This window comes from Anguilla rostrata, chromosome 14 (genome assembly GCF_018555375.3).
Source record: "Anguilla rostrata isolate EN2019 chromosome 14, ASM1855537v3, whole genome shotgun sequence".
Lineage (NCBI taxonomy): Eukaryota > Metazoa > Chordata > Actinopteri > Anguilliformes > Anguillidae > Anguilla > Anguilla rostrata.
In genome coordinates this window covers 28,971,421-28,989,226 of record NC_057946.1, presented here as the reverse complement: position 1 = coordinate 28,989,226, position 17,806 = coordinate 28,971,421, and the positions used below count along the sequence as shown (strand labels likewise).

The 17,806-nt window shown below is 43.8% G+C and overlaps 2 protein-coding genes across 2 annotated transcripts; both read right to left on the bottom strand.

The window, feature by feature from the left end:
• Positions 1–2,613: 2,613 nt before the first annotated feature.
• Positions 2,614–10,123, bottom strand: LOC135239761 (phosphatidylinositol 4-phosphate 5-kinase-like protein 1). The gene is made up of 11 exons (XM_064308700.1): positions 9,722–10,123; positions 8,635–8,817; positions 6,703–6,753; positions 6,233–6,387; positions 5,321–5,445; positions 5,088–5,122; positions 4,941–4,996; positions 4,675–4,787; positions 4,301–4,463; positions 4,036–4,074; positions 2,614–3,702 (listed from the first exon to the last, which is right to left on the bottom strand). The coding sequence occupies exons 1-11, from the start codon at positions 9,734–9,736 to the stop codon at positions 3,315–3,317; spliced, it is 1,323 nt and encodes a 440-aa protein (XP_064164770.1). The 5' UTR covers positions 9,737–10,123; the 3' UTR covers positions 2,614–3,314.
• A 1,402-nt stretch (positions 10,124–11,525) lies between these two features.
• dpm2 (dolichyl-phosphate mannosyltransferase subunit 2, regulatory) lies at positions 11,526–15,375 on the bottom strand. The gene is made up of 4 exons (XM_064308184.1): positions 15,274–15,375; positions 13,879–13,968; positions 13,657–13,759; positions 11,526–12,727 (listed from the first exon to the last, which is right to left on the bottom strand). Exons 1-4 carry the CDS (start codon positions 15,274–15,276, stop codon positions 12,672–12,674), a joined length of 252 nt encoding a protein of 83 aa, XP_064164254.1. The 5' UTR covers positions 15,277–15,375; the 3' UTR covers positions 11,526–12,671.
• Positions 15,376–17,806: the final 2,431 nt, after the last annotated feature.

Sequence of the window (17,806 nt, the reverse complement as noted above, 5' to 3'; positions counted from 1 at the left end):
TTTGGGGTTTTGTTGTGTGAACGTGAAGTTGTTTATGAATTCTCTCTGTTGAAATGGTGTCAGAATGTACAGAAATGAATGTTTTTAAGGGCGTCTGTGGCTGTTGTGGCATGCCTGCCATCCCAATTTCCAGCCTGGTCTGTGGTTGCTAGGCCAACTGGTTTGCCTGACACGACATTTGACATGCAACTCAAATTGCATGGTTTACATACTCCAAATCAGCATTTTTAAAGGCTAAAAGGAATACATCAAATTATGTCCTTTTTGGTATGCTGTGTACATGTGAGAAATTATTTAATGTCATTCATAATGTGACTGCATAAGGTGTTATAATGGATAACAGCGCTTAACATATTTATTATACCACTCTTCATAATAGCATCCTGTTATGAGCATCCCTGCATGATATTCATTATTTGTGAGGGCGTGACAGTGAGGGGACAGAGTGTTGTTATTACGCTGACAATTTTCAGTTAATCACACCATCCATGTCTTCAGCTCCAGCGGGGTTTTTGGTTCCAATTGTGTCTTATGAGTCAAAATGCTCTCACATTTAACTTTTTTACCCCTTTAAACTGAAAGATTACAAATACGTGATTAGAATGTTCTTAACTGATCTTTCTAATGCTGATGTTACAGCCGCTACTGGTAATTGTTACGGGAGTACCACAGGGATCTGTACTGGGTCCTCTGCTGTTCTCCATATACACCAAATCTCTTAGTTCAGTTATTAATTCACACGGCATCTCCTATTATTGTTATGCAGATGACACTCTACTCCTCTCTTTCCCCCCCTCTGCCTCAGGTTACTGAATATCTTCCCACCTGGCTGACATCTCTACTTGGATGGCCATCCACCACCTGAAGCTCAACCTCAACAAAACTGAGCTGCTGTTCTTCCCATACATGACCTCCCTACTACGTGAGCTGTCAATCACGGTTGATGGCACCACAGCGAGTGCCTCTCACTCTGCAAAGGGCCAGGGGGTGGTCCTGGATGACCAGCTGGACCTCAAGGAGCACATAAAGGCAACATCACGGTCCTGCAGATTCCTTCTGAACAACATCAGAAGGATTCAACCATACCGGACTACACACTCCCACCCAGCTGCTTGTCCAGGCTATGGCGACCTCCCGCCTTGATTACTGCAACTCTCTCCTGGCCAGCCGGCCAGCTTGTGCCATACAGCCACTACAGATGATTCAAAATTCCGCTCCCCGACTCTGCAACCATCCCAAATTCTCCCACGTCACTCCTCTGCTGCGGTCACTACACTGGCTACCGGATGCTGCCAGGACCAGGTTCAAAGTCCTGACCCTCGCCTACACTGCAGCCAACAGGACGGCCCCGATCTACTTGCAGGACATGATTCGATTCTATACGCCTGCTCGACCACTCCGCTCTGCGGCAGCAGGGCGCCTTGCACCCTCTCCCACCCGAGTAAAGGGATCACAGAGCTTCTCCACCCTAGCTCCCCAGTGGTGGAACAAACTCCCTGTCCCTCTTCGAACTTCTCCCTCACTACCCATCATCCACCGTGGACTTCAGACTATACCTGGACTTACTGCCACCACTCTCTGAATTTTACTTAAATCCCCCCTTTCATGACACTCATGTTACATTTACCCCCATTCCAGAACTTTTTGTTATTTGTATTTTTCCTAATATTGTAGCTTGTTCTTCTCCCTAGTTTGGCTTGGCATAAGTTAGGTCAGAATAGTGTTTACTGTTGAACTGAACTGTGTTCCTGGCTAGAAATAGCTGTACAAAATGAGTATCGTACCTTATTGAACCTGTGTTTTGTAGTTGTCCAATGACCATGATATGCACTTTTGTACATTGCTTTGGATAAAAGTGTCTGCTAAATAAATGGAGTGTAATTGAAAGCAATTGAGTTCTTAAACACTGACTTAAAATTAAGAAATTAAGCTCATATGGGCACCTGTGGACTATCTGTGCCAACTGTGTATGAGGTGGACCTTGACTGCTTGAGTTTGACTGCGTGCGCGTGCACGGGCACACGTGCACACACACACACACACACACAGTGTCATGAGCCGTTAAAGCTTTAGCTAATTCACAACCAGGACATTGCTTTTATGACCTCATACCTTTGATTAAGAGTTATAATCCGCATTTCTTCCATAAATATCTCCTGATGTATAAAAATGACAGTTACTGCGAAAAAAACCAAGAATGAAATGTTACAGCACATTTACCACCATCTCACGCCCGCACACACACACGTGATATGACTATACTGCCACCTGTTGGGGAAGAGAATTCAGTATGGAATGAATGAATGTGCACCTATTCATTACTCAAATAGCTGAAATGGCATATTGTAACAGGCTGCTGCTGCAATCGCCTTTAAGGCTGAGGCAAAGTCTTTTTTCAATAGTCTTTTTAAAAAAGGCATTTTGAAATAAACCCTGTTATAAAATAAAAACGATGAAATAATATTGTGTAATTATGAGTTGATAATGATTTTAATTACTGAATTATTTCACAGTTTATCAACATATTTCTGTATTCATATGTGATTTAGTCTGTATTTTCTGTTGTCTACGCCACAAATAAACAACTCAACAAATATTAGCCAAACTATGAACTCAATTAAATTTTTATTGTTGATGACATCATCACCATATTTATTGCTATTATTCTGTCAATAGGCTGTTGATATGATGCACTCTGGTCCAAAATCCACAAATGCAAATGGACAGAGTTTGTGTAGCTCACCTGAACACCCTAAGCCAACATTGAGCACAGAAAACAATGTTATTTTTTAGCTTACAAGGAAAGGAAAATTATTATTAAGGGCTAAGGAATTTCTTATTACCAATATTATTTTTACTATTCTAGGTGAAAAAAAATGCATTTTTTTCCTCAATGTATTACACCCATATATGTGATCCACAGCTGCAGTTAAACATCATTCAAGCTGAAATGTCTTTGCCTTTGAGTCAATGTACTTGCAGACAGTCCAGTGAGTGCATGCAGCACTCAAACCACACCCCAGTGTGACAACAGAGTGTGAATGGCACTTCCTGTCACAAAAGCAGGGATAATTCACTAACCACCGACCTCACATACACACAAAACCTCATAATCCATTGCTGATTACTAAGGGCAACTGAGAAAATACAATAGAAGAACTGCCAGGCTGACATTTTCTCAGTTCCTAAATGAAGCCCTTGGAGATGTGTGAGCAGTCCCCTGCACCAATCACGTGTGGCACCTGTGACTTTGCCCCACCCCCCCTGGTCCACGTCTCGCACCCAATCCCCTCTCCCCGTCTCCCAGCCCCGCCCTACCGAACGTGGCTGTGCACCCATTGGCTGAGTCTGTGGGCGTAAGCGGGGGGGCTGACGGTGGAGACGGAGCGGCCCGGGTGGCGGAGGCTCTTCCACAGGCGCTCCAGCCGTTTCCTCAGGCCGTACACCGTGAACACGTCCACGATCCCCACAAAGTAGCGCCGGTCCGGCCCGTCGATCACGTGCAGCGGGTTCCGGAAGCTGGGCAAAAGCCGGCGGTTCTGCGCGTGGAAGTCCAGAGGTCCCGGCGAATCGGGGGACCCCGACCCGGGGCCCGCGTCCTGCCTGCGGTCCGTTCCGTAGACAGGCGAGGCCTTGGACGTAAGCAGGGCGGAGTCTTCCTCTGGACCCGTGTGGGCGGGGCTTGAGCCCGTACTCCCCGGCCTATTGGAGTGAAGGAGAAGGAAGAGGAAGAGTGAGAAGGGCGGCTGTGTTTCCAGGTTGCTAAACACATGCATTCAGGTCCATCCATACTTTAACCTGTCCTGTGAGCAGATTTCAGGACTTCACATATTATAAGGCAGTACTTCCCGCCCCCCCCCAAAACACACACACCACCAAACACTCTGTCCAGAGCTCTGAAGAGAAACTGGTAACATGCAGAGCAGGTGTGAGTAGGTTAGCTGTAGTGAGCATGAGCAGCCTAGTGGTTTGACAGGGTTATCTGCAGCAAGACACAAAGCTAGGCCCACTATTCTTTATGTTGATGATACATGCCTGCTTGCCGGTCGTCTTGTGTTGGAGAGAGACCAGGACCTGGAAATATAAATGAACACTCACATACAAAATATACAATAACATAAATAAAAACAAACAAAATATAAATGTATTAAAATTCAAATACATAAATTGTTTAAAAGGTAAATAAAAAATGACAGGAATTTGGCAATGCTGCTGAGAAAAATCCCACAGATTCTTTTGGCTGTTCTCTGAAATCTGATGCAGCTATTTCTGCTGAGTGCCAGCAGGGGGCGGTACCCACTTGGTGGTGCGCATGATGAGGGTGGCAAAAGAGAGGCTCTGGCTGCGTTCATCCTGGTGCAGGGGCTGATGGGCCAGCAGCAGGCTGTAGTCCAGCACGTTGAGCTCCTGCAGGAAGGCTGTGTCGATCTCCACCTGGCGAAGCAGCCAGGAGCACTCACGGCCTGATAGCACAAGACGGGCACATCACTGGACAGCACACACATCATGGCCAACTTAAACATGCTTCCACATGCTAGCAGATTAAATAACCACTGCATGGTGATGTGGTAGTTTGAAGTTTAACCCGGTTACTGTGGGGGTCTTTAGCCTCAGGGAAGCCATTTTATGTGCTACAGAGATTAAACGTTTGGGAGACCCTGCTGTGATTCTCACCCAGAGTGATGAACTGGCCCTCAAAGTTCATGTCCTTCAGAACCATGATCACCTGACTTCCCTCAGGGGCAGGGTCAGTCCAGCGGTTCACCTCACAGCCTTTGATGTCATATCTGCCAAAAAAAGAGGAAACAATAGTCCCAAAGATCAATGATGGCATTCAGCCAGTCCCCCTCTCCCACACTGAAAACAGTGTGGGGAAACTCTACCATGTTGCAGTCTGTAAAACTAGAACACCTCTTTAGCTCTTTGAGGAGACATCTTACCGATCCTCAATCCTCTCATCAGGGTAGAAAACGCTCTGCATGATAATGAAGTACTTCTGAAAAACAGAAAGGGCCATGCTTAAGGTCACCGGCAGTAGGAAGCAGGTGTAATTGGGTTTATGGAAGCGATGCTTAGCAAACCTCTACCTGCCTTCTCCGCGGAATTTTAATCCTGTGGACACCTGAAAGTGAAAAATCAGCAATCACCAAGAAGCAGTAGAGACAAGAATACAATTTTTTTTTACATCTAGGCATTTAGTACAGTCTCCAGCAGACCCTGTAGCTCTCTCAATGAAAGAGTTAATCTTACTGGTGTGTATTGTTACTACCATGTGTTCCCACTGCAGACCAAAAGGAAGCCCTGTTGAGGTGCCTCTCACCCAGGAACTTGACAAGCAGGGAGTGAGGGTATTTCTCCAGGTGTTCCATGTAGACCCTCAGGTGTGACAGAAGGAACTTTATCTCCTGCTCGCTCTGTGTCTTCAGGAAGAACCGCTTGTCATTACTGCATCACAGAATGGGAAAGACCTATTTACAGTGCAGGCCCTAAGACTTTGCAGTGACACAATTTATTTTTGTTTTCGGCTGTTTTCCAGCACATTGGATTTGAAAGGAAGCAATGAATAAGAGTGCAGACTGTCAGCTTTGATCTGAGGTTCTGAATCCCTTTTCAACTAACGAGCTAATCAAGAACACTCTGCAGGATGTAGACATAGATGTGTCAAAGACTACCATAAGGAGAAGACCACAACAACATAACCACAGAGGGTTCACCGAAAGATGCAAAGGACTGGCAAACTTCAAGATCAGAATGGCCAGGATAGAGTCTGCTAAAAATTACATGAAAAAAACTCAATAGTTCTGGAACAAAGTCTTATAGACAGATGAGAGGCATATTAACCTGTGCCAAAAGGATGGAAAGAGGAAGAAAGGAACGGCACATGATCCAAAGTATACCATCTCAACTGTAAAACATTCTGGAGGTAGTGCTATGGCTTGGGCACGTATGGCTGCCACTGGAACTGGCTCACTTGTCTTTACTGATGTGACTGCTGACAGCAGCAGGATGAATTCTGAAGTTTACAGGAACATCTTATCGGCTCAGATTCAACCAAATGCCTCAAAACTCATTGGATGGCGCTTCACCTTGCAGCAGGACAATGAGCCCAAACACACTGCTAAAGCAACCAAGGAGTTTTGTCCGGGTCAAAAGGTGAATGTTCCTGACTGGCAAAGTCAAACACCTGACCTGAATCCAACTGAACATGCCTTTTACATGCTTCTCCACTCACGTTAAGAAGAAGTCAGCCTTGCTCTTTGAGTTGCTGATAAACTGCAGGTAGCAGCCGGTGCAGGAGAGAGAGCTCTGATACTCTTTCTCTGTCAGACCGAGAGAACGCCTCAGACTGGCAAACACCGGGCCTGCAAATGACTGCATCATGAATCCCTGAGGGGGGGGGAGAGGAGGGGAGACAGAGGCGGGGGGGGGGGGGGGGGGGCAGGGAGAGAGAGAGAGGAGGGGAGAGAGAGGCAGGGGGGGGAGAGACAGAGAGACAGAGAGTGACATGGAGAGAGAGGGAGAGAGATAGAGAGAGGAAGGGAATTGGTTGAGGGAGACGGAGAAAGAAAGGGAGAGCAGACAGCCCTCTCTCTCCCTCTTTTTTTCTCCCCCTCCTCTCTCCCTTCATCTCTCTGGCTATCACAACACTGGTAAATACAGAAAGCAAAATCAGTGAAAGCGTATTATTCCCCTTGACTGTACCTTGTGTATTTGAGTAACCTCCTGTTTAAAATCCTCTTCAGTCAGTTCATTCTAGAAAATCAACAGTATGTCATTTCAATCAAATACATTTTCTATTTATTTTATAGAAATTCAGACGTTCTCAAACAAGTATCAAATTTCCCATTAATACACAAAATGGAAATACAATTTTTAAAAATGGAAAACAACAGAGAGACATGCTTGAAGACCGGAACCATGTTCAGAAAACATCTTGGCAAAAGAACACTGGTCTAGCCTTATAGCTCATTTATTATTTATATATGTTTTCTTCTTTGGGTGCCTGTTTGAAAAATAGATCAAAAAGACTAAAAAGAAAAAATAATCTGCAAATAATGTAGGGTAGATATGAATACAGGAACACTGATCCTACATCAGGACTCCTGCTCTGATATGCTTTATGAATACGGCTCCAGCTCTATCCCTAGGCCACCCCAGAGGTCAGTGACCAGAGGGTGCCACTTCCTGTGTGTCACAGAGGAACCACAGCTATGACCAATACAAGGCAGGATGTTACCAGAATAGCAGGATAGTAGTCATACAAATATAGGCGCACTTCCACCTACTGATTCTTTAAATAAAGCTTTTGGGGTTTACGACACAGGGTGAAGTGGGGTAGATAATGGCTGCTGAGACACCACAAAGCTCTTTATTTGGGTTTCTGAAGGGGAAGTAATCTTTAGCTGCCTCGCAAACAGACAGGAAGTTTCCAGGAATTTGGCCAGGGCTGTAGGGGTCAACAGCGACAAGGGTCCGGCCAGCTGGCCAATGAGATCGCATTGCACCTGCGCATGCTTCTAGCCCAATGAGGCTACTGAAAGACAGCAGGCTGCGGTCTCATTCAATAGCCAGAATGTTCTGTTACGTTTTGAACATTCAGCCTGATACGGAACAGTAAATTCACTCTGAACGGCTCTGAATGCTACATTTTGCAAGGCTCCGCAGGATTTTTTGTGGGCGTGTCACAGGGCAGGACTGTTGGCTCCGATAGGTCGGGGCTGGGGTGGAGTGTGTAAGTATGTAATTAACCGCAGTATAAATGCCTTACACAATTGGCCTCTCACTGCCACCAAACATGCAATATTCTGCATCCAAATGTACAGGTAATTTAAAAAAAAAAACTTTTTAATACAGCCTGAGTTTACAGACCTCTCAGCATTTTCTGACCACCTCATTTCTGCCACCTAGAGCAAACTTTCACACCAGAAGCTGTAAAGTTTCTGAGGCAACGGGTGCAGTGCAGTGCTGTTTTATACGTGAATATGAAAGACCATAACAATACACAGCCCATTTAGCCCATCTAGGTATTTCCTGCATGGGTTATCTAAATGATTACATCTGGCATTTAGATATTACAGCATTAAAAAATGTTTGGGATTCCATATTGCGCTCTATTTTCCTACACTCCACCCCGTACATCTGTCCTCCCTCGACAACCCCCCCACCACTTTTTCTCTTTTCCCCTTTCTGATACTCACGCAGAAAGAGATAAATTACTGAGTTGAGTCTGTATGAGTGCACAATCAGGGCATCCATATTTGTTACCCTGGAAACCAGACCCACTTTGACACCACCCCCCACCCACACCTAGTGCCTAACACCTTTCAGGAGATCTGGAAAAGAGTGTGTCATGATTTATTCATTGAAGCCAGATTTCATAAGAGAAGATGGCTTTTCACTCTAGTACTGTCACTTAGCATCAATACCAGTGACACAAATGGCATATTACACAGATATTAACTGCGTGGCACTATGACACTTAACTTTATGCTGTTGGTTAATGTATTAACCAATCCCGATTGTGACACTTGACGGTTCACTATCAGAAGTCCACCTGGCAACAGTCAGACAGAGTGCGGTTTCGTGAGTGGGTGGAGCCGGGTGCCTGTGTAATTAGTGCGGTGTTATACTCGCCGGGGGCGGGTTGTCGATGCTGTTCTGCACGGCGGCAGAAAGGCCCTCCTTCATCATGCAGGTGAGGCTGTGGAAGGGGTGCTGCTGGTCAATCTCGAAAAGACCCAAGAGCCTCCACTGCTGCCTCAGTCCGCTCCATAGTTTCAGCCCGCGAGAGTGCTGGACACGCTGCTGCATCTCCATCTCAAACAAACACAGTGTACACAGAATAAACAGCAGTCGCACTTGGGGGGCGCAAAAGAGATGACCAGATAAAAAGCACCTGAAACGAAGGCAACGGAAGAGGAGTCGAGTGTCTAAGTGCGCAGCACACTGCTCAGGGTGGCTAGACTGTCCGTGCGCAACCTCTTCCGACTCGGTCCAACAAGGAACAGTGGGCAGATGTTCTTCTGACAAACATGCCGATCACGCACAGAATCATCACTGAAGCCGCCTTATTCAGCCGTGATCGGACTCGGCTGGTACGAATAAAGGGTCTCTATTTTGTGCCTCCATAAGTTAAACGTGGAATGCGAGCCGTTTCTGTCACTACACTGTGCGCTGCTGAACAGGAGCATTGTGTGGGGCACTCAAGTGTACTGGCGCGTCTGGTAATTAAATAATTAAACGGAAGGAGGGGGCACTGCCACACCCCACAACAGTTGTGCCCAACAATGTATATCACCAGTATGGTTGAATTTGGATGTGAATACGACCATTTTTATGATTGATTATTTAAAGTAGGGTACTAACTATATGAATATTAAAGAAAACATGAATGACTAGGCATGCTGTACACATCATCACACGAGTTTGGACTACGCATATGAGTATGGAAACGATAATTTAAAAAAAACACAATGGTACAGAAAATCATTGATAAATGGACAAAAGACAATTTATTTCACATAAAACCCATTTACCCAACAAAATCGTGGTGTATGCGCATAATATGCAATCGGCGTTTGGATAACTAATTAGCCATGAGCCCACATGTACCCAAACCAAGTTTTAAAAAGTAGCAGAGGAATTTAGTTATTATAGGCTAATATCTGACGGACCTGACTCAAACAAATAAACGCTAAATCTTATTAAATCTCAGTCTTACCTCATCTTGAGTCATTGTCGCTGTTAATAACTGTACGTCCTCGGTTCATCGGCTTTTACTTTTACTTCAGCGCTTTCTTTCACTCGTTGCAGCAGATTGCGTATCCTTTTTAATTGGGCGCGTGTGCCACCTCTGCAGATTCATCGGCTCCGCGCACATCCCGGACGCGCGTTAGGCACCAAGGTCCCCATCTCTCTCCATTGAAAACTCGCGTATCTCAGATCGAAACCCGGCCTGCACGCGTTAGTACGGACTGTGCCAAAGGCTCTAAACATAGAGGGAGCGCAGCCTTTGGCAGAAACCTTGTCTCCGCACTTCCAGTTTATAACCAAAATCCGAAACGTTTGAATGGGGCGAATTTGGAGTGATCAAGTCCGTGGCTGTCAATCGTTTAATTCAACTAGTGAAATTCAACCTAGAACGCGCCTGCGCCCCCATTGACACTAGCCAGTCTCCACTTTTGCCGCGCCATTGTGAACTCATCGGGGACAGACCTCAGTAAGGGCCAATAGAGTCATTTGTGCCACTTTTTGAAAACGGTACAAAACCCTCACTCGGAAAAAATATTTATATATATATTCCTAGCGATTGCCGCGTCTCTGGGATGGTATTGGGGTCTGACCCCCACCAATATACGAGTGCTTTGAGATGACGAGATCTACAACTACAAAGCACGATCAATTCATCCATCAAGGGCACAGCTGCATTGTCTGTCTTGGGCCAATGTCCCCTCTGTTCACTATAGTGTACGGTATTCACTGTAGTTCTACAACAACTACATTGATCAGAAAGCATTCCATTAAAATGTAAGGATTACATTTCAAAACAATGTACAGGGTGGGGAACCCTGTTCCTGGAGGGCCACATTCACTTCTGATTTAAATGCCATCATGTTTTCAAGAACTATACCCAGGCTCAATGAGTATATTTTCTGTATAAAGCCGCGTTTCCACCGCAGGAACTTTACCCCGGAACTAGGAACCTTTTGAGGAACTCAGTGCGTTTCCACCGCAGGAACTAGGGTCTAAATTTAGTTCCTGTGGCTTTATTTTACCCCCCAAAAAGTTCCTGCTCGGGGGGTAATACTTTCCGAAAGTACAGGAACCTTTTGGGTGGAGCTTGCAGCGCTGAACATTTCTGATTGGTCGAGTACTCGCAGCATTTTTTTGTGTTTGTTTTCAGCCGCCATGTTTAAAAATATGCAGCCGCAAACCAATTTATTTTCATAACTTCAAATCAAACTTGTATGTTATGCGGCGCAGTAGCCTAGTTTTGGTTATAGCCTGCCAACGTCTTGGAATTATAACGTGTGCTCTTCTGTTCTTTTCTTGCTTTAGTATTCGTTTTAGAATACACCAATACTGGTTCACTCGCACATTAGACCATGTAAGAGTTCCCTGGGTTCAGCGAGAGTGCCCTTGTGTGGCAAGCTGGCGGAAATAGATATAATAAATGTTAAAGTGCTTAAAGTTAGATAAATGTTAAAGTGCTTGCGAAGTGGTTGAAGAGTTGAAATAGCCATAAATTATTGCAAAGGGATGTATCCAGTACACACCCACCAAATATCTATTCAAAGTAATGACACAAACAGCTCTGAGCCCTGTAATAAACCAAACTCCGCCCATTCAATCCGCACATAGGAACTGAAGGAAACGTTCAGACTGATATAACTCGATACTGCAATACATGTGATTTCCCTTACTGACGCTTAATACATACCATTGTAACTCCATACAATGTAGTCTGGAGCCATTCATGAATTTACCTTTGCAGTCGCTATAAAATAAATAGCAGTTGTCCCAGACCAATTCTGGTATGTATTTATTCATTCATTCAATTACTCTTCATACACAGTGTACATGAAAATACAAAACTATATTCATTTCAGATGTTGTAAACAATTACTTTATTGCCATCTGTGCAAAATTCTGAACAATGAATTTGAAACAGCGGGTCATGCTAATTTACACCACAGCCTATTTTTGGGAAATCTCTCCAAATCCCTTCTTGCTTTTGTGCAAAATTTTTATTCAGATATTTTACAACCAGTTCTTACGGCATTTTTACAATTTTGCAAATGTGAGACAACAGATCAATGTGTGTGAATGTGTGGTTTTTTTTAGCTTTGCAAATGTTGCAAAAATAAATATTTACAATCTGACTATTGCAGCTATCTCCCTGAACATCATCACAGCCGGATTACAAGGGCGTTGAAAGCGAGTTCAAATACAGTCATTGTATACTCTGGGTTCTCAGGTGTCAGGTTCCTGTGCTAGGAAACTATGCAGTATTTAAAGCACTGTGCAACTCCATGCAGCTTTCCTATAAACGCTGAACTAAAGGTTTGCAAGTATGCTAAGGTGCATGAGTTATTTACACTGCACTTAAAACATCACTCACAGGCATAGAGGGATGCAGGGTGTGAACTGACCAATAGACTGTAGGCCTACTGCTTCCCAAACCTATGTCACAAATTTTTCTGAAAATTATTCACCCATTTAGACATCAGTAACATTCCTGCAGGTGTAATGCCGCCAATTTTAACATAAACATCTACATTTCCCAATATTCATAAGAAAACAGTTTCATACATTTGGACATTTTGCGGGGTACCACATTTTGCTGAAAATCCTCTTGAAACCTGCAGGAGTGCTTCTGAAATTATCTACCAGTGTTAAGGTATTTATGGATTTGGCCTAGGTGTGCTGCTGCCAAGCAACAGTACCGCACAGCGATTGGATGGCTCAGTTTGTGAGCCAGCACAACGGTCTGTTATTACTGTTGTGGTACAGCTGTCAATGACATCCACTAAAGGACCGGTTTCAGACTGTACTGAGTTTGCGTTTTTGTGCAGCATCCTGGAATGGTCAAAGTGCTTTGGTCTGCTACTCACATTACCTGCCCATAACCCCCCCCCCCTTTCCACCCCGCACCCCAGGAACTCTGCACCCTAATCCGACTTCTTTGGCTTGCGGTTCTTCCACGTCACCACTCCTATGAAGGTTCCTGGGAAGGAGAGAGAGTTTGAGGTTAGTCTCTTATCGACTCTTGGATTTCACACTCACTTGTGGTGGTGAAAAAAACAAGCAGTTTGTCATAATATAGTATAGACTTGTTCCTAAGCAAACATGGTCATATTTTTTTTTTGTTGGTGACTTGTTAGAAACAACATGGCAGTTTGGGCTTTTTTCCAAAATGAATGTCATACCACCACGCACTCTGCTCCTGCTGACTGGCTGAAGCTAAGCAAGTGTGGGCTTGGTTAGTACTTGGATGGGAGACCACCAGGGAATATTGAGTTGCTGCTGGAAGTGGTGTTGGTGGGCCAGCAGGGGGCAATCATCCCTCTGGTCAAAGAAACCCCAATGCCCCAGTGCAGTGCCGGGGACACAGTGCTGTAGGAGATGCCGTCTTTCGGATGAGACGTTAAACCGAGGTCCTGACTCACTGTGGTCATTAAAGATCCCATGACACTTATCGAAAAGAGTAGGGGGTTCCCCGGTGTCCTGGCTAAAATCCAAGATCTGGCTCTCACAAAAACTTGCCACCTAATCATCCCCTGATTCAATTGGCTAAAAAAATGTCCTCTCCCTCCAGTGGAGCTGCTCAGCGGCCAACAATAGAGGATTGTGGTTGTACTGGGCAGCTCCCAGGTGTGAATGTGTATGAGTGTGAAGCAGGGCGTTCCTGCAAAAGAGCATCCATGCTCAGTGAACCTACCCTGGGTAAATAAAGGTTAAATCATTTTTTTTTTTTTTTTTTTAATGTCGTATTAGCTTATATTCCGGCCATTCAAGAACATGCGTTCGGTTCCTCTGGTAGATATTTTACAGTCACTTAGGTTTAGAATTTTGGAATGACACTGGCAACCCTGTTAATGGGCAAAGCAGCACACAGTGGTGAAGCAGGCGGAACACGCTGCATAACCGACTCACCCACGAAGAGAATGAGGATAAGTGCCGCCACGCCGGGTAAAATCACAGAGTACTCTCTGGGCAGGAAGTAGTCGTGGATCACATGGTCACTATCCACAAAGGGCTGTACAGAAAAAAAAGAAGAAAAAAAACAGCCCACAGTAAGCAACAGCATTAAAATGGCTGAAGAAAAGGTTTCACTGGATGAGTTTTTGAGTGAATTTCCTGCAAATGAGGACGTACCAGAACTATGACCCAGATGGTGTAATATGTGAACAGTAGAAGGCTGAAGCCCACCAGCCCCATCCCCACCGCTTGATCCGCGCCTGTTGCCTGGAAATCAACACGACGGGCAGAGGTGTGCAAGAGCCATTAGTTTGCTAGCTAATGAAGTGGGAAGGGAGTTAAAGGGATAATTTACAAAATAGCATTTCAGTTTTGCCATATGGCCCAAAACAGTTTTTGTGTGTGATGAAGGATATTTTAAAAACAGACGTTTCTTATTATCTTAAAGCTATACATTAGCAGGTCTTTCGTGTGATTTAAAGCTATTTCAACTAACTCTAAAGCAGCTTGTTCAGTAATGTAACAGTTCCAGAGGTTGTTTCATGTACAGAACATCACTGCACAAGCTGCTTTGAATTACATGAAGTGTATGCACCTATAAGAGCATTTGTAAAGCCAACAGTGGGTTCATCTGAAACTTTTCCAAGTATCTGAGACGTACAGAAATACCATGTGGGCCAATCGAAAACAAACGCTAAAATCGAGACGAGATCAAAAACTGAACTATCCCTTTAAACTGTGCTCTCGGGAGGATTCCAACTCCAACGAATATAAAGCCAAAGGTCATCATATACATCTGTAACCATCTATAACATCATCCAGAGCACACAGAACTGTCTTTCCCAGTCTAAATATACAGTAAAATTGAAATACTTCTTTTAAAATAAAATTAAAAACACAGAAAAACAGCCATCCCTTTCATTGAGTTCCTCGTCCACAGAGTGCACACCATGTAATATAACTTAATATACTAACGTTTCAACATTTGGTATCAGTAGAGGCTTGACAACTGTCAGTTCACAAAACTAGTGATCATCTCGATCTCCTGTTCTGCCGTTTCGCCATTTTAGTATACATTTATAAACGGGTAAGGTAAAAACTACCGAGTGCACCCTTAGCTAAAAGAATATATTATCTATCCATCGAGTAGCTACTGTGGATTAAAACACTAATTTGAACCCCATTTTAACTAGCAAGATTGATACATTTGTTTCGAGCTGCTTTTGGTGCAACTGCGCCACTGAATAACTATGACTAAAATTGTATTGCGTTGATCAGTAAACAGTATAGAGGCAGTAAATCTCGTTATAATGACAGATTAGTTACACATGGTCATTTAAAAAATGCCAATAAGAATTGCAATCAGTTAGTTTTCCAGCTAGCGTTAGCTACTAATTCGTTAAATAAGATTAGCTATTAACAGGCTCGGCAACATTTTAGATACAATCGTGGAACATATATTGATGGTTAAGATAATATAAACAGGTTTATGTTCTTGAATGCTTTCTTAGAACGAATTTACTGCTGATATAACTGTACATTGCACCAAAACGGGTGATAATCTCTTCTCACCATACTAGCGACGTGTAGCTTCCTTTTTGAACTAGGACATTGTACTTCCGAGGCAGCGCGATCTACTGCCCCAGAACTACAAAACCTGACTGACGAACTGCCTGTAGGGATATTGAGTGCTATAATAGTTTACACACGCTACCGAGTGTGGCCGTACGTCAAATTGTGCTCAGAAGGTATTACTGTTGTGGGTCCCGAGAGCATCGCTCTGCAGCCAGACTGTTCTCCACAAGGAGATAATAGAGTCCCTGAACAGGAAGATGCTTTAGAATCTTTACAGGACAGTTAGGTAGGCCTACAACTTTGAAAAGAGGGAACATGAAAACTTTGGACAAAACACAACTCCAGTCATGGATAATTGGTTCGTGTGCTTTTTTTCCACCTAATTAACTTAGTTTTAGTTTTCTTACAGCTCTACATGCTCTGTAAATTATATTGGTTCCTGATTCAGTCCTATAAAATCTTAAGATACACTTGCACTCTGCAGCTGTAGCTGATGCTTGTACAAAGATCATATCAGCCATTGTTGTGCACTCCTGCCATAGTTGCTGTAGTCCAGGCGTGCACAACTCTGGTCCAGGAGGGTCTGTCAGTTTTCTGGTTTTTGTTCCAATCAGTTCATTTAGCCTTAGTTCTCTGACAGCTCTAAACTATGCTGGTTCTCTTTAGGATACACTTGCAGTCTTCAGCTATAGCTGGGGCTTGTACAAATGTCAGATCGAGATATCCATCCATCCACTATCTACACCCACCTACTCACCATTCACTCACACACTCATACCTATGGGCAATTTAGAGTCTCCAATTAGCTTAACCTGCATGTTTTTGGCCTGTGGGAGGAAACAGGAGTACCCTGAGGAAACCCATACGAGGAGAACTACGCACAGAAAGGCCCAGGATTCAAAACCCAGGACCTTCTTGCTGTGACCACTGCATCACCATGCCACCCCAAATAAAGATATCATTGTACAAAATCTTGAAATAGATTAAGACTGTTATGCACCCTTGTTGAGCTAATTAAATAATTACGAGCAGAATGACACACACAGTATGACACATTTCTGACTGGTATCTAGACACAGTATATAAAGGGTAGATGGTTTTGTTTGATATAACTACTGACCACATGAGTGAATGGCTGTATCACATTAGGATGCTCTTTTCATTAGGGGTGCCCAATCCTATCCCAAAATGGCCGTGTGGGTGCAGATTTATGTTTTAGCCCAGCACTAAGAAACCTGGTTGTACTTATCAAGGTCTTCACACCGGCCCTTTTCACACACACACACACAAAGGCAGCAGTAACACCACAGTACCTGATTTTGTTGCAGAATTCCCAAGTATTTTGCCTGTACCATACAGAGAATCAGGAAAATAAACTACCCAACTAAACTGTCAAATTAAGTCTTACCAAATACAGGACTATGCAACATTATAGAACATGAAAATAACTTCAGTATCCACCCCCTTTCTGTTAACTTAAATTGGATAGGGCAATTTCCATTTTCTTGAGAGATCAAACTACAAACAAGATCCACCTATGTTGACTTTGAATCTAACATTGTTCAATTGAATAAATCCATGAAATCCATGTTGAATGACTATTACAGACTTTGTGAGTTGTCACCTCAAACAGCAGGTCTGATCAGTGGCACTGTCCTGAAGATCAAGGAACTGCTGGACCTGAAGTTGTCAAAAAGCTTGAGGAGGATATAAAAAGTTTGGCAAAACTTTGACCTTTCCTGGGAGCACAGTTAAGTCCATCTTATCCAATAGATTGTTGGCAGATTTGGAAGAAAATGTCCAGAGATAAATACTCCCTTCAGCACTACACAGATTTGGCCTCTTTGAGAGAATGGGTAGGCAGAAGCCATTTGTGAGAACGGTTAAGTCATGACTGGAGTTTGCCAGAGGCCAAGTGACAGACCCTTCTGGAAGAATATTTCACAATCTGATGAGACTAAAACTAAACTCCTTAATCTGTAGTAAAATACTGTATGACCCAAAGGTAAACCTGACAGTAAAGTGCTGTTTGGTGCAAACAAAATGCAGCTCATCCCCAAGTTAACATAATTCCTACCATTAATTGTGGTGGTGGAAGCATCTTGCTGTAGGGTTGCATTTCAGCAGGACGGACTGGGAAGGTTGTCTTGGCAAATCCTTGAAGAGAACCTGTTCCAGTTGGCAGTAAGGCTGAATTTCCAGTAAAGAGTCATGTTCCATAAGCACAATAACCCACAGCATATGGCTAGAACTACAAAGGAATGGCTTAAAAACAGGAAGTTCCAGCCAAAATTTTGATTTAAATCCCATTTCAAAATCTTTGGAATGACTGGAAAGTTTCTGTCCAATGTGGCAATTGGAGTTGGAGCAGATTTGCATGTAGGAATGGGCAAAAATTCCAAAATCTAAATGTGGAAAACTCAGACTTACTCGAGCATACTCAGAGCTGTAATTGCGGCCAAAAGCTTGTCTACAATGGCCAGACTTTAGTGGGCTTAATACTTCAGTGAATTAGAACTGCAAGTCTGTC

What these genes read in the sequence shown, in the direction of transcription:
- dpm2 (XM_064308184.1), bottom strand. An exon ending in CCATCTGGGTCATAGTTCTG is followed by an intron (nt 13,760 to 13,878) that starts GTACGTCCTCAT and finishes TTTTCTGTACAG; the next exon opens with CCCTTTGTGGATAGTGACCA. An exon ending in TATCCTCATTCTCTTCGTGG is followed by an intron (nt 12,728 to 13,656) that starts GTGAGTCGGTTA and finishes TCTCCTTCCCAG; the next exon opens with GAACCTTCATAGGAGTGGTG.
- LOC135239761 (XM_064308700.1), bottom strand. An exon ending in AGGTTACTCAAATACACAAG is followed by an intron (nt 6,388 to 6,702) that starts GTACAGTCAAGG and finishes CCCCCCCCTCAG; the next exon opens with GGATTCATGATGCAGTCATT. An exon ending in AAGGCTGACTTCTTCTTAAC is followed by an intron (nt 5,446 to 6,232) that starts GTGAGTGGAGAA and finishes TCTGTGATGCAG; the next exon opens with TAATGACAAGCGGTTCTTCC.